This window comes from Cheilinus undulatus, linkage group 15 (genome assembly GCF_018320785.1).
Source record: "Cheilinus undulatus linkage group 15, ASM1832078v1, whole genome shotgun sequence".
Classification (NCBI taxonomy): Eukaryota; Metazoa; Chordata; class Actinopteri; order Labriformes; family Labridae; genus Cheilinus; species Cheilinus undulatus.
In genome coordinates this window covers 41,194,754-41,210,268 of record NC_054879.1, presented here as the reverse complement: position 1 = coordinate 41,210,268, position 15,515 = coordinate 41,194,754, and the positions used below count along the sequence as shown (strand labels likewise).

At 38.7% G+C, this 15,515-nt stretch overlaps 1 protein-coding gene across 1 annotated transcript in view; it reads left to right on the top strand.

Moving 5' to 3' along the window:
- Window positions 1-15,515, top strand: part of uggt2 (UDP-glucose glycoprotein glucosyltransferase 2) — a 72,372-nt gene that overhangs the window by 31,822 nt on the left and 25,035 nt on the right. The window contains exons 27-32 of the mRNA XM_041807191.1: window positions 1,294-1,373; window positions 5,350-5,539; window positions 5,680-5,838; window positions 7,915-8,000; window positions 11,786-11,870; window positions 12,030-12,112. Coding sequence (XP_041663125.1) covers window positions 1,294-1,373; window positions 5,350-5,539; window positions 5,680-5,838; window positions 7,915-8,000; window positions 11,786-11,870; window positions 12,030-12,112 — 683 coding nt within the window. The remainder of the gene's footprint in view (window positions 1-1,293; window positions 1,374-5,349; window positions 5,540-5,679; window positions 5,839-7,914; window positions 8,001-11,785; window positions 11,871-12,029; window positions 12,113-15,515) is intronic.

The window sequence follows — 15,515 nt, the reverse complement described above, 5'->3', positions numbered from 1 at the left end:
TTGTACTTGACCACAGGGAAGCTGAAACTACCAGAAACTGGTTCGTTGACCGTGGTATTACTGTGTTTGATTGGCCAGCCAACTGGTCTGACCTGAACCTGATAGAGAAACTCTGAGGAAATGTCCGGAGGAAGATGAGACACTTGAGCGAACATCAGAGCAACCTGGGCTTCATATCACGGACTGATTGGCTCCATAACATGTTGCATTGTTGCAGTAATTTGTGTAAAAGTAGCTCCAAACAAATTACTGAGCGCATAAATGAGCATAGGTCAACATTTCTGTATTATTATTAATACTTATTTTGGTGGACTGATGTTTTCTGTTATTCTATTATTCTGAGATAGTGGATTTTTAATTTTCATGAGCTGTAAGCCATAATCATCAACTATAAAACAAAAAAAAGATTCCTATTTGTTTGAGATGAATCTAGAATATTTAGAAGTGTCACTTCTTGAATTAAATCACAGGGAGAAAAAGACTTTTTCATGATAATCAGATTTTTTTAAAATGCACCTGAATATATAGATATATTATACTCTTAAACAAACTACAGGAATCAAGTCTTCGTGTTGAAACAGTAATAAGTATATAATTTTATTAAAAATAAAATAGAACACCATAATGTTACGGTAATTTTACAAACCAACAGCAAGATACTTTATTTGCGTAACATACAATTAAAAGACAAAACCATCTGAAAGTCCAATAAGAATTTTGAAAAAGAAGAAAATACGTAGTGGAATGATAGCGGTACCTTTCCAAAAGAAAAATGTACGCTATATGAAATGGATTTGTAATGCTGTGATAACAAAAAGATACCTCAAGAGTACAATGAGTGAAAATAAATGCGAAAACCTTACATGATGGAGTTTTTGACTCAGTTAAATAAGAAAACATGAGCCACTGGCCCATTAAGGACAGCAAGTGAGACAGCAGCTTTTCAGTAGCTGTTGTTTGCAGTGTTCACTTTTATTAGAGGAGCCCAGTAAAACATAGAGAACATCATTCATAAAATAAGCTTCAGGGATGGTCTATAAAAGCCAGAAGCCACTCACAGATGCTTTTTCTTCACTGTTATTAAAGCACATCTCATGATAGATGTTATATAAAGATGCTTTGTTGTTAAAGACCTCTCAAAATTCTGTGAAATAATTAGCACAACTGCAAGATCCATTTAGTCTTTTTTTGTTCCATGAAAAAAGACACATTTAGTCTTGTGCCTAAGTGCTAGGCTGGGCTCCCCTTTGCTTGTGATTTCTAATTGGGTCTCGTCTTCTGTGACCCCTGCAGGTGCTCAGTCAAGTGGTCAATGTGAGACTTCAGGTGTTTATGAATTGCAGGGCCAAGTTGTCTGAGATGCCCCTCAAGAGGTAAGCAGCTGCTCCAGCAGTAATTAAATTTTCCTGTTTGGCTTGTTTGTGTATCCTCTTGACCACTGCAGAGTTAGCATCTCCGCCTTGCTCCTTCCCTTTGTAAGATTATACTGCTCAGATTCAATCTGCTTAATAACACCACCTTATTGCTTTGGGCCTCCCCTTGCATCTCTGGGTAAATTGCTCACAGCTTGCACTGCTGTGGTTCACGACGCCAAACAGTAAAAAAAGCTTAAAAAAACAAAAAAAACAAATGAAAGGTTGATATTGCCCATTAACATTCGCACCAGAGAGTGAATGTTAGTCATTATGTGATTTGAAGTGTTTTCTTTTTTAATTTGTTCTGTAATGGGCTGAAGAGTTTGGCTTTTCTGAAATGGCTGACATGTTTTCTTTTTCAATGCTTAACATCTGAAAACATCCAAAGAGTTTAGACTTGATTTGTTTGAGGGAATGGTTAACTGTACAACCTTTCTTGAGCTCTGTTAGGGGCCAATGTGATTGAAATATTACAAAATTCTTCAGAACAATTCCTCTTCAACTTGTCACATGTCCTGTTCCATAGAGTTTTTCATACAAATGGAGATATTGTATTTTCACATTAGAGTAAAATGAAAGCCAGCAATCAAAGCTGGGTTACTCTTCTAGAATATCACAGCCCATAACCAATTATTATAAGCTTGTGTGACAAGATGACAGAGATGTCCAGTCAATGTCTCACTTGAGCACCAGTTTCTTAGGCCATAAGAAATCACACTACCTCTCCTTCTTCACTACCCTTCCCTCAGTATGGCAACAAAGTGCAGCCATTTGTAGACCTTGTCTATATTCAGGCATGCAGCCCAAAGCTGATTCGTTTCTCATTATTTGAGGTTTTATAGATCAAAATAAAAATTAGAACAAAAGCACTGTTTATCCTTGGATTGTAAACTCCTATGTACTACTACATACAGCGTCCCTCGGTGATTGGAGCCATCTCTTCTCCCACATGTTGGCAGTGCGGATGGTTACAGAGGGTGGGGCTGAGGTAGATGAAAGCTGTTTGAACCTTTGAGTGAGACATAAACAAGCTGAAGGAAGCACTGTCCCATCAGGGTGAACACAGAGCTGAAAACAACAAACCAAGAAGGACTGTGTTAGATTCAAGCTGTTAGACTAAGATGGGCATCCCAACCCATCTGTGAGTAAACATTGTGATTTTTATTCAAATTATTGCCATTAATTCTCAAAAAGTTCTTCACAAACACCACTTGGTGTGACTCAGACACATCACTGATTTCTTTCCTCAATATTGCAATTGTGATTTGATATGGGATTATTCCCTAACTTTCTTTTATTCCTAAACAAGGGCTGAACAATTCTTTAAAAGTGTCTAATTCTGATTATTTTGACTTGTATTGCAAATTGGAAATTAACTGTTGCATTGAAAGGTTTTTGTCATTCTTGTATTTAATAAGAAAAAAGTGCAGAAAAGGAGAGGGTAGGATTTTTTGTGGACTATTCTTAAAAAATGGCATCTGGATGATTGCATGATATGTCATATATAACATCTGCTGCAAAAAAAAGTAAAAAAAATCTAATATTTGATTAATTGCCTATCCCTACATGAGGCCCAGGTGAGGTTGATCAGACCCCAACTTGTGTCTGAGTAGCTGGTGTCCACAGATCACTCCGCTTGATCCACAGCCATCTTGACGCCTTTTTTGCAGTGTCTCTGATTCCCCCTTTGTTGTGCAGTCCATTCACTCCCAGCATCTCGAGTGCCCTGATTTGTGACCGGCCAGCGAAACCTCTGCAACAGACCTCGATGGGGTTGCATCAGTCTGCCATCCCCTGCTTTGGCATTCGCCAGCTCCTCTTACTTGTCCTCCTCCATTTGGTCTTCCCAAGAAACTTTCATCTCCAGCAGAACCATTTGCCATGTTGTTAGGGTTAAGGGTTTGGCTTTGCAAGATTAAAATAACCTTGCAAAGCCAAAGAATTGAAGAGAACAGAAATCTTCAACAACACTTGCAGTTTAGAGAACAACTTTATTAGATCGACATGTTTCGGCATGCAGCCTTCATCACGGTCATACAAGCCAAAGAATTGCAGATTCCATATCTGTCATCGCTCATCAGGCAGATCAATCTTACAAAGCTCCAATATGAAACAATTGTGCCCATTCTGAGAACAGATCGGTCCAGTCAGTTATTTAAGGATAACATGGCTGAAGCTATGGGCAGGATTTGGACATACTGCAGGCCAGTAAACAATGGCTGCCAGCGGAGTGATAAACTTGAATGTTGCAGCAGTTTTTGTCAGAATGTGACCACATTTCTTTATAACAAGAAGAGCAAAGAACCTCACTGAAATCTTCTCCTGGTCAGCATTGGCATGACTTTATGATAGTTACAGGCTGAGTTTAGTTGTACTGCATGGCAGTATACAATGGCTGCCTGTGAAGAAATTAGCATTGATGGAGCTAAAGCAACAGTTTCATCAGAAATGGACAACATTTCTTCATTGAAAGTGGAGCACACAGAAAGCTTTTCTTCCTGGAAAATACATTTATGCTCTTCCCCTAAGAGCTTCGGCCTGAGGTTGTTTCCCCAACTTGCTCCACTAATAGTCAGCACAGAGGCTGCTACTGCTGCTAAGTTTAGTCTCTGGAGCAGCACAGGCCTACTCTGTCATAAGTTTGTTCTCTGTGATTGGCCTGTAATGATTGAGACTGAATGTCAAGCTAATTATCTTTAAATTTATTTTTCAAAGGTTCTGCCCTTCCAGTTACTCAGATGAAACAGTCTGCTTGGTTGTCACGTTACTTAAAAAGTAGTTTGACTTGAAATGGTCCTTCCTAATTCAGGTAGAGGACATATACCTAACAGTCCTCTTTTTTTTACAATTGGTGAGATTTTTTTTTTGAGTCAATGTGCATGGAACTTTTAACTTTGCGAATTGATAAGCTTTAAATGTTAAAAAATGTTTGAAAAATGTACCAAAAAAAAGCTCTGTTTCACTAAAAGGAAGATGTCAAGTTTTAAAAAGCAGATGAGTTTTTTTACCACAAAAGTTACAAATTCAGAATTTACTGTCCCTTGCAGAGCCGCAAACTTGGCTATCTATTTGTGAAAACACACAAATCTCATCCAGTGCCACTAGTTTTTCCAACTCAGCTGATACTTCTCTGAGACCACAGGACTGCTCCTCTTCTTTCTCTCACTTTTACTCCTTCAGAAAATCATCCATCTCACAAACAGATCAAGCTAGGGAGCCCCTTGTGTCATAATATTTCCTCCTTTTCCTTTACCTTCTCACATTCCTTCACTGTGATAGTGGTTTCCATCTCAGTCGGGAGCTAACAGCCCCTCTGTAACTGCCCTGTTCACATTCATGGAAGCACAGTTGCTGTGGTGGGGATTAACTTTGGAGAATTCCATGTGAATAAGAAATGTGATGATACACCTTTGAATGTAAGAAAACATTCAGAATAAAACGAATTAGCATTGGTAATGTTTATCATTTGCTATGTTAGCGACACTCATTATGACTCCTCAGTGTCAGAGGGTGCGCTCAAGAAATGCAATTAGCATAGAGATTAGCCCAGAGCTAGCGTCTGCACCAGCTCTGAGTAATGATGGAGAAAGGGAACATTTCTGGTGCAAAGACTGCTGCATATGTTTCTGTTATTGGCTGAGCAGGAACACTGTCAGTAATAGTATTAGATTCCTCACTTTGAAGAGATTGTATATACCGAGCTGTCACAACAGAGCATGTCTCTCCTGTCCTAGAAAAGAAGACTGTTGCACAACATGTCATGATTTCTGTGCTTTGCTTAGGAGGACTTTGCCTTTGTTGGGGAGAATTGTCAACTCAGTACAGTGGCCAAAGTCCGGCAGGATATTCAACACTCCTCTACTCTGATAGATTTAATGTCGGTGGGCAATCAGAGAGTAAGCACTTAAACTTTAATTGTCCTGTCTTTTCACAGCTTTTACCGCTTCGTCTTGGAGTCTGATGTAAATTTCTTGGCCAACGACACAGTTTCTCCAGGTCCAGTTGCCCGCTTCTCAGATCTCCCAGAGTCTCCCCTCCTCACTCTAAATATGATCACACCAGAGAGCTGGATGGTTCAGGCAGTCAGCAGCCCTCATGACTTAGATAACATCCACCTGCAGGAGGTATCCTGCGCTTTAATCATTCCCCTCCAGCAATCTTATTATTCTCACCTCTTTAAGAGACAAAGTGCTTTGTATTAATCACTCCCCTGTTGTTGTTGTTGTCTTTTTTCCTCTCCTCTGTAATTTGTGGCCCTCGCCAGGTGAGCGGAGTTGTGGCAGCAGAGTATGAGCTGGAGCATCTCTTGCTGGAGGGTCATTGCTTCGACCTGTCGACTGGGCAGCCTCCCCGCGGGCTACAGTTTACCCTCGGCATGAGTAGAGACCCGCTCATGTACGACACCATCGTCATGGCTAACCTGGTGAGCAGCGTTCTATAATACTAGAGTTGCTAAGACAGTTTTACAGGCAGCATAGCCATCATAATTATCAAAGATGGCAGACTCATTACTCTTTAGCAGGCCTGCCCACAGAATTGGCTGGGCCCCTGAAAAACACGGTGAATGGTCTCCCCCTGTTGTGATTTATTGATGATACCAGTGCATGAATCATTAGCATTGGTGTTAGCATCCTGGCTACCGGTTATTTAATTGTGGAAATGACAAGTGTTTCAAGTTATTACTGGTTTCTGATGTTTGATTTGCTTATTCCTGCTACGTTTTAACGCTTTTTCATAACTGTTTCTGCCCATTTTTTCCTTACTTTTTCCACAAATTACCTGTTTTGGCATCTTTTAACCAATTTTTGCCATTCGTCCCACTTTTAACATATTTTTGCTACGTCTCAACCCCTTTTCCCTACTATAACTAACCATTTTTGCCTTAATTAACCCATTTCTGCTACTTTTATTCAGTTTTTGCTTCTTTTAACTTGTTTTTACCACTTTTTACTCTTTTTTCCACTCTTTAACCCCTTTTCACCCCTTTTATGTCAGTTCTCCCACTTTTAACATATTTTTGTTACTTCTCAACACCTTTTCCCTACTTTAACTAGCCATTTTGCCTTATTTAACCAATTTCTGCCACTTTCATTCAATTTTTGCTTCTTTTAAATTGTTTACCACTTTTTCCTCATTTTTGCCACTCTGTAACCCATTTTCACCCCTTTTATTCCAGTGTTTCCCACTCTTGATAAGTTGTTGCTATTAACTCTTTTTGACTACTTAAGCTGCCCATTTTTTTCACTTTTTACCCTAGTTTGCCTCTGTCGCCACTTTTATTGCTTTCTGCCACACTTTAATTGCTTTTCACCATTTTTCAGCCCATTTTTGTCCCTTGCTTATTTACCTTCTCAACCCATTTATGCCAGTTTTCTTCCATTTTGCTGCTTTGAACTCATTTATGCCATGTTTCACCAAGTATTTGTCACTTAAGTAACCCCTATTCACCAATTCTTTTTTGCCCATTTCTACCACTTTTAACACATTTTGTAAATTTTAACTATTAGCAACACAGTCACTGTAATTTTTACTTTGAAAATAATATATTTTAATTGACAATGTTACCAAGTAAACCCCCAAAATCCCAGTATCCTGGTATGAGAACATTACATTTTAGGCTCCCTGCACCATTACAATCAATTTTGCAGAACTTATTCCTGTTAGTCGCATTTGTGGACATTTTGTCTTCATCCTGTGATCACAAAAAGTGATTACTAAAGTTATGAGTGTCAATTCGAGATAGCCATCATTCTCACCAAAATGCTTTCCAGCCACTCTCAACACAAAGCTGTTCAAGCTAAAAAAAAACAAACAAAAAAACCCCCTCAAATTTGGTGATTTAAACTTGTTTATTTATGCTTGATATGGCGTGTAAATTTGAAATGTTACCAACAGTAACAAGCTTCAACACTGCTTAACAGCAAGTCCTCCTATGAGAGCACTGGGACTTTTTACTGATGTAAATAAAGGATATATAGCTTAGGCAGATTTTGGAACGAAACTAACTGTCTACAAGTAAAAGTGAGAATAAATGCTTACTGTATGTGGTACATAGTAGCCTATATTGATTTTTATTTTGTTACAAGGTACATTTCCAGGGCATATATGGGTTGTTTGCCATTTTATTTTAACACTGCCCTGTTCAAAAACACATTCCTGTAGACAAAAAGAGCATTCGGGAGATATGATGTATTATTTGCATTTTATTTTGTGGCACAGCTTTGTTAAGTTAATAGAATACAATCGTATGTGCTGTGGGCCATTCTACCAAAATGGTGCAATCTGTGGTCAAGAAACAACAGATTTTTGGATTCTTGTAACTTTTAGGTTCAGTTACCTGTCTAGGTTCTGCCAATATTCAACATTCAAACATTCTCTTGTAACTTAAGTGATGAGTAATTTTCCTATTTGAACCGTCTTTGCACCAGCTTTCTGTAGCTATAATAAACTTAAACATTAAGTTTGAAAATAAAACAGTTTGGTGTTTCTTCCTCAACAGGGGTATTTCCAGCTGAAAGCAAACCCTGGTGCATGGACTCTGAGATTACGCAAAGGGAGATCAGAGGACATCTATCAGATTCTCTCGTGAGTATCCCTGACTGTCGTCGTTGTCTTTTCTGCCTCACTCCTCACAGATATTAACATATTTTGGAAACAGTCTTTAAAGTAATGATGCTAATTAGGGGGCTTCATCAGTAGCTCAACATCAAGGCTGTTCCGAGCTACCTCTTATATTTCATACCGGTGGCTATGAAACCCATCGCTATGGTAACACACAGAGCTGCTGACACTGTAGCAGCTCAAGGTTTTGATGAGTGCAGGGAGTTGTGTTCACTACAGAGGGGAGAGAGACAAGTGGGAGGAGAGCGGTGCTATTAAAGAGAAGACAGAGTGGAGGGATGATTCAGCCGGTCACCTGCCACGCCGTCCACCTCAGACAGCAAAATATCTGCAGCAGAACATGTTTTCGTTTGCACGGTGTCGGTGTCAAAGGCTTCATAAACGAGACAGAGTGCGTTGGCGTCATCTAATTTCCCAGGACAAATGGAAACTGTGTTGTGCTTGAGTTTGGGTGATTCATTTTTCAGAAAAACGCAGTATTTCAAGCTTTTTATTCTTTTAATATGGCACTTTTAGTTTAATTAAAATGTGCTGCACTGCTTTGTGTTTTTATCCAACAAAAATTCTAACTTTTTTTTCAAGAAACTCCTGGCTTAACATTTAAAATCAAAACAAAATAAAAAGATTAACAGTTTTATTGTTATTTTGAGCTAACAGCCTCAAATCCTAGCCATATGTTTTAGTTTACATGGTCAGCTGAATTGCCTCATACTAGTTTGTGCCTACAATCACAGATATTGTCCTCTCTGGCTCTCCTCACATAAGATTTAGGACACATACAGCCCTCGGTTCCTTTGGAATCATATCAGACAACCAAGATTTATTCCCCAATCCTCCAGGTGAAGCAAAGAGGTGATGTCATTTTTCACCTTGGCAGTGTCATTATTCTTGTGGTTAGCGGCACTCTGCTCTGGTTAGGTGGCCGATCACAGGCTTGTGGGAGTGTCCGCACTCTCCGCTCCCACAGCCTGCGCTTTCCTCTTGCAGCCTGTGCTGCTGCCGTGCCTCGCGCTGACAGCGATGAATGAGACGGCCCACTCTCCTTTCTCCTCTGAGTGAGGATACGGATTGATCTCTGGTGCTTTCTAACACAAGCCCTAAAGGGTGAGTTGCATTGGTGACAGCAGAGTGGGGGGAAAACACAAGTAGAATTTGAGCATAGAGGGGGGAAAATTGCACTTGGAGGGGGGGCATTTATCATAGTGATAAGGTTAGTTTTTTGCCTTTAGTAAGCACAAGGGTCGTAATGGTTTGCTGTGCATCTTAGCCTATTGCTCATCTGTTCCTGGGGTTTGCTCTCTGGTGCTTCACCATCAGTCCCTGCAGATTTCGCCTGCCAAAACACATTCTCTATCGGGCAAATCAGTCCTAAAACAGTTACAGTGAAAGGCCAGTGTTACACAATCAATACTATTCAGACTTTCTCATTTAAATTTACCAGTCTGTACAGCATGGCTGGGCAGTACTGGTGGGAAAAATAAAGGAACAGCGATTCTTAATGATGATTGAGGATAATGAATATGGTCAGCAGCTATCCCAGTCTCTGCTTTCCTCTTGAGTCAGTGCTCGGTCCATTGGCTGCTTTCTATTTCATTAGAGGAGGCCATATTGTAGATTTTTTTTACACCCTTGCTTTGTCTATAATGTGAATCAATTTCAGTCACTGTCCTCAGATGGTGGACTCAAGCATATGATTAAAACAGATATCAGGCTAATTGGCTCAGCAAGAGCTTTAGTCTATATATATATATATATATATATATATATATATATATATATACACATCATAAAAGCATTAGAAAAAGTGGCCATATAACTGTTTGCTGCAATCAGCTCTGATGAATGCACAGGCTCTAGAGATGTCTAAAAATGTCCCTGCAAATATCAGCTTTGGCTGTGTTTGAATGCTAAATGGTCTGCTACATATTCTTCAGTTTCCTGGTTAAAAGCTGTCTGTTTGTTTACATCATATCTCTCTGCCCCCACCAGCTCACCTATCAATCAAACACATACATATCTCTGCCTACTCAGAGACTTGGAAGCATCTCAGATACGTCTCCAAAGATCTTTTCTCAGTCATTAATAAATGACAGGTCTAAGCAGTACTTATGAAGAACAAGCTCACAATAAGAAGAAATCATAGAAAGGTATGATTCAGTTTAATTGCAGTTTGAGTTAAAGGAACGTCTTTTAAAGAAGCTTGTAAAAAGTGCTTATAAAAAATATTCAACCCCTTGGATGTTTTACCCTTTTATTGTTTTTTATAAATCAATCATGGTCAGTGTAATTTTGTTTTCTTGACAACATCAACAAAAAACCCTTACTGTCAAAGTGAAAACAAATTTCTACAAAGTAATGTCGGTTAGATAAATATATTTAATGTGAAATAAGTGACTGCATAAATATTCAGGCCCTTCAAGTCAGTATTTAGTAGATGCACCTTTGGCTGCAAACACAGCCCTGAGTCTGTGTGGATAGGTCTCTATCAGGCCTGCGCATCTGGATGCTGCTATAGTACTCCATTCTTCTTCCAAAACGTCTCAAGCTATGTCAGGTTGCACAGAGATCAGGCGCAAACAGCCCTTATCAAGTCCAGCCACAAATTTTCTAATGGATTGACATCTGGGCTTTGACTCAGCCACTTCAAAACATTCACCTTGTATTTTTTAAACCTTTTCTGTGCAGCTTTTTACATGGGTCATATTACTTATATTTCTCAATGAGGAATCTAACTAAACTCAGGGGATGTTCAGTGCCTAGAAATTTTATTTATTTATTTATTCATCCTCTGACTTATACTTTTCAATAACCTGTTCTCTGAGCTGCTTGGCGGTCTTTTGTCTTCATGGTGTCATGATTTATCAGTGACTGGACCTTCCAGACGCCGGTTTTCTTAATCTACAAGCACCTGGGACACATTCACTGCACTCAGGTGGTCAGCATTTCACTAATTGTGGGACTGTTAGCACCAATTTTTGCTGTTGAATTAGGTCATTCATTTTAAAGGGGGTGAATATTTATGCAGTCACTTACTTTACTTAGCATATTTTTTATATAATTGGCATTAGTTTGTAGAAATCTGTTTTCAGTTTGACATTAAAGAGGATTCTTTGCCAATTTTCCAAATTATATTGATCATGATTGATTTATAAAATCAACAAAAGTGTTAAACATCAGAGGGGGTAAATACTTTTTATAGGCACTGTAAATATTCAAGCCAAAAGTCCAGTAAGCAACATTAGCACCAGTTTAGCATCCATCACTGCAGTGGAAGTGAAGGTGAAAAAGTTGCACATCAGTGATATCAAACAACACCCTATGACGTTACAAGCCCAAATCTTCATTTACTCCCATCTACACATAAATGCTGTATTTATTCTTATAATTTCATATAAAGCACAGGATGGGGAGCCGCTGAAGCTGTACAATTCCAGTAGGAACCTAAGATCTGAAAACAAAAACTTTAGACTTAAGGAGATATGTGCTTAAGGTTGCTGCTCTTAAATTTAGGAACTGTCTTCCTCTCAGATCAGAGAGCTTGGAACTCTTGGACATTCTTTCAAAAGCAGTTGAAGACCAAAGGTGTAGCCATGACCTAAAGATGATCAGTGTCAGTTACATGATATGGGGTATTATCCATATGAAGCCTTGGTTGTGTTTAACCATCTAGTTGCATGCCCGCGGTTCAAATGTAATCAATCAGTTGGTTTCATTCTTAGTTACAGTGACCACTTTCTCCCCTTTATCAGGCACGATGGGACAGATTCCCCTGCAGACACTGGGGATGTCATAGTGGTACTGAACAGTTTCCACAGTAAGATCATCAAAGTCAGAGTGAGTGTTTTTTGACATTCATTTATTATTTTAGATTTCTAATTTAATAGGATGTTTTTTTCAAACACAGACTAAATTGATCTTCAAGTTAAAAAATAGCAATGAATTTATCACAGTCTATAATGAAATCACTGTTTTGTGTCTTCTTTTTCTCTGTAGGTCCAGAAAAAAGCAGATAAGATCAATGAGGATCTTTTAAGTGAAACTGGTGAAAGCAAAGGCATATGGGACTCCATAGCAAGGTGTGTAATCTATTCTTGGATAAAGTCCTTTTGATAATGATTGATAATACTTTTTTAAGCCACCCCAAAGTGACTGACAGTAACAACTGTGAGCTCCTTGATTGGTCAGCTGTCTTATCCTTCCCCTGTTTGTTAATTATCCCCTGCGGTTTTTAGGAGATCTAATTCCTCCCCCCGATCCAGACTGCAATATTATGCTGTAAGATCTAGTCTTGCAAAAAATATGTGCTTCTGTAGGTATGTGTGTCTGTGCATTTGTGTGTATTGCCCCCCAACACTTCCTAACTGTGTGATCCTGTCTTCTCACTTAACGCTTGCTGTGTGAAGTGTTTGGAGCACTTTTGAGAAAAGGTAGGCAGTGTCGCTGCAACCTGTTTAACACCTGAAACTTCTTCGTCATACTCATTAGCATGCAGTGTTTATTGGTTCTTATCAATTTGTTGCACTACTTGAGTAACTTTTATAATGAATGTAAATGATTTAATCACATTTTCCTGTGATATATTATTCAGCATATGAGATAAAAGTACCATTTCATGTTTTCTTTTGCATTTATTCATGTGGTCTTTTTTAAGAAAGACATGAACACTTGTTAGTGTTGTCTGTGTGCATGTATTATTCATGCATAAGAGCAGAAACTCTGCACAAACATGATGTTTGAATCATACTCAAAAAACATGCATCAACTATCATAGAATGTTGATATTGTCTCTGAAGCTTGGGAACTGTCCTCTTGTTTCAAAGGCCAAGATATGTTGGATAATAAGATAGCAGATAAAGGATGGAGATGTATGTTCCTATGTCACCAAAGTGATTCTTGGATTTAAGTTTGCCACCTGTCTGTGGAGTGTAATGACTTAAATTTCTCTCATAACATAATGTTTGGCCTGCCTTTTTCTCAAGTTTATGATCTAGAGGATCAATGTTTTTCTGACTGATTAAGCAATTTGATGTTTGAGTGTTTGGAAAAGAATAGAAGGGCCCCTTTTTTGGGGTGTGTGCAAGGGCTTTCATAGCAAAGTGAATTTCAAACTTTGATACGCTTACATTAAAAATCAAATAATAACTACATCTATTTTTATACCACAAGAACAAAAAGAAAAAAACCTGAGGCACTCAATTTTATGTTACCTTGTGTATTGTGTCATCATTTTAAAATGTGGTAACAAAATATTTGAAATCCTGGAAGTCTTTGTCCCCGTTTACATTGTGCATTAGTGGTGCATTTCAAGCATTTGGATATCAAGTGATTGTGTTTTACAGGATCTATACCAGGCCTGTCCACAGAATTTGCTGGGCCCCTGAAAAACTTCAGGGCCAGGGTACTGGCATCCTTTCTTACAGTAACAGCAGATGAAGAGTGTTGAGATTTTATGGGGTTCTAATGTTGAAAATATTGTTTCATGCTTATTTCTTATGCCCTTTGTCCCTAACCTTGCAAAGCAGATGGATACGCCTGTTTCCTTGTTTTTCACTGGCGAATCCATCTTGCAAAGCTCCCATCTGAACCGTTTGGGCCCGGTTAGAAAGTGACAGGACCAATCAGCAATGAGGGGCAGTACTTTCAGGCACGGCAGAGTCGTGATGTAAACAAGCAGCAGCAAGAGCTGGTGCAGTTATGGAGGAAGAGATTAGCGTAGCGATTAGCGCTGCTAAAGCGCCAGTTTTATCAGAACTTGACGACATTTCTTTGTTAAAAGAAGAACAAAGAACAGCAGTGAGTTGTTTTCTTTTCAAAAAGCACAAAAGTCAAGTACTTACATGTCTTTAGTCGCCATGTTTTACGTTATTCCTCAGTGGCTGCGCACGCGCAGCTCGATAGCAGCTATGTCACATGTTTTGTTGCTCTGATTGGCCCGTAGAGATGTGACAGACAGAATGTTCACCCAGTCACACTCTGAGTTTTTTTCAAAGCCTCTGCCTTTTCTCAAATGTTTCCTATTGAAGCGTGTCAGGTTACTTTTTCCCCACTTTAAAACCAGTGTTATTTTTGTTGACTAAAACTATGACTAAAAATGTTTGTTGATAGCTTTTTTTTTCCAAGACAAAACATAGACTAAGACAAACAAAAATAGATCTGTGATGACTAAAACTGACAAAAAACAAGTTTAGTTTCTGTCAAAATGACTAAAAGTAGACTAAAACTTAAAGTATTTTTTGCCGGACATTCAAAATACATGATATTTCTTCACTGTGGGTAAATCTGTCAAAAAACAATGCATTAGCAGCTATTCTGCCTCTCAGCTGTAGAAAGCAGGAACCCAGGTTTGGCAGGGTGAATCAAATACAATAACATGACTTGGTACCAGATTTAGGTAAGAAAATAAATGCTTGGACTAAAAGCAAAGGCTAAAATGTGAGGACTTCTTGTTGACTAAAACTAGACTGAAACTAAAAAAGTTAGAAATGACTAAAATGTGACTAAAACTTAAAAAAAAAGTATCTAAAGACTAAAACTAAAATTTAAAATGGCTGCCAAAATTAACAGTTTTAAACCCCTTCTCAGTAAATTTTCTAGCAAATTTTCCTGCTTTTCCCCTTTTGCCAATTTTTGCCCCCTTTTTCCCACTCTTTTCTGCCCATTTGACATTAACCCACTTTTTCCACAATTTATGAATTTTTGCAAATTTGCACCCATTTTTACCACCTTTTTAGTTAGCCCAAGTGTTGGGCCCATTTTCACTTCATTTCTGCCACTCAAAACCCACATATCACTTTTTACAATTATGATTAGACAATCAAGTTTTCTCAGTCTCTTCTGCAACCCTAACATTTGTGCACTCTATGGTTTAGCTATGAAGTCTGACATTACTTTCCAAATAATGTTCAGCGTGCCCATCCACATTATTAACTCTACCAAAAAGGTAATCCTGTTGAAAGAAAAGACAGTACATTTTGGAAAAGTTTAGATTGTACGACAGCGTAAATACATTTTTTTTTTTAATGTTGCTTTGATTATACTGATTATTCAGGTCAAAAATGAAATATGGCTATCACAGCTTAACATTGTATTGGACCATGATTTTGCTGACCTCTGTTGGCCTCCAATTTAGCTGGGCCTTAAGGGTGGCTCAGACTACACGATTCTTTTGGTCGTTCACAATGGCCCCATGTCAGACTATGCAACCAAAATCTTGTCCCGTCTTGGCCGACAGCCTGGCCACACTACAAGATTGGTCGGGACCGGTCAGCGTATGCTGACGTCACCACTGTCTCCGCGTATGCTGAGTATGAGTTCACAGGTTGTCGGGGGGTGGTCCAAAGAGTGTCGATCACTCTAAAACATAAGAGCTCTATGTGATTGTAGCGGTCTTTTTGCTCAAAAAATAAGGAAAATAACAATTATGGATTGGATTATGGATAATAAGTATGGATGTATCAAAAGGAGGACAATATGGACAGG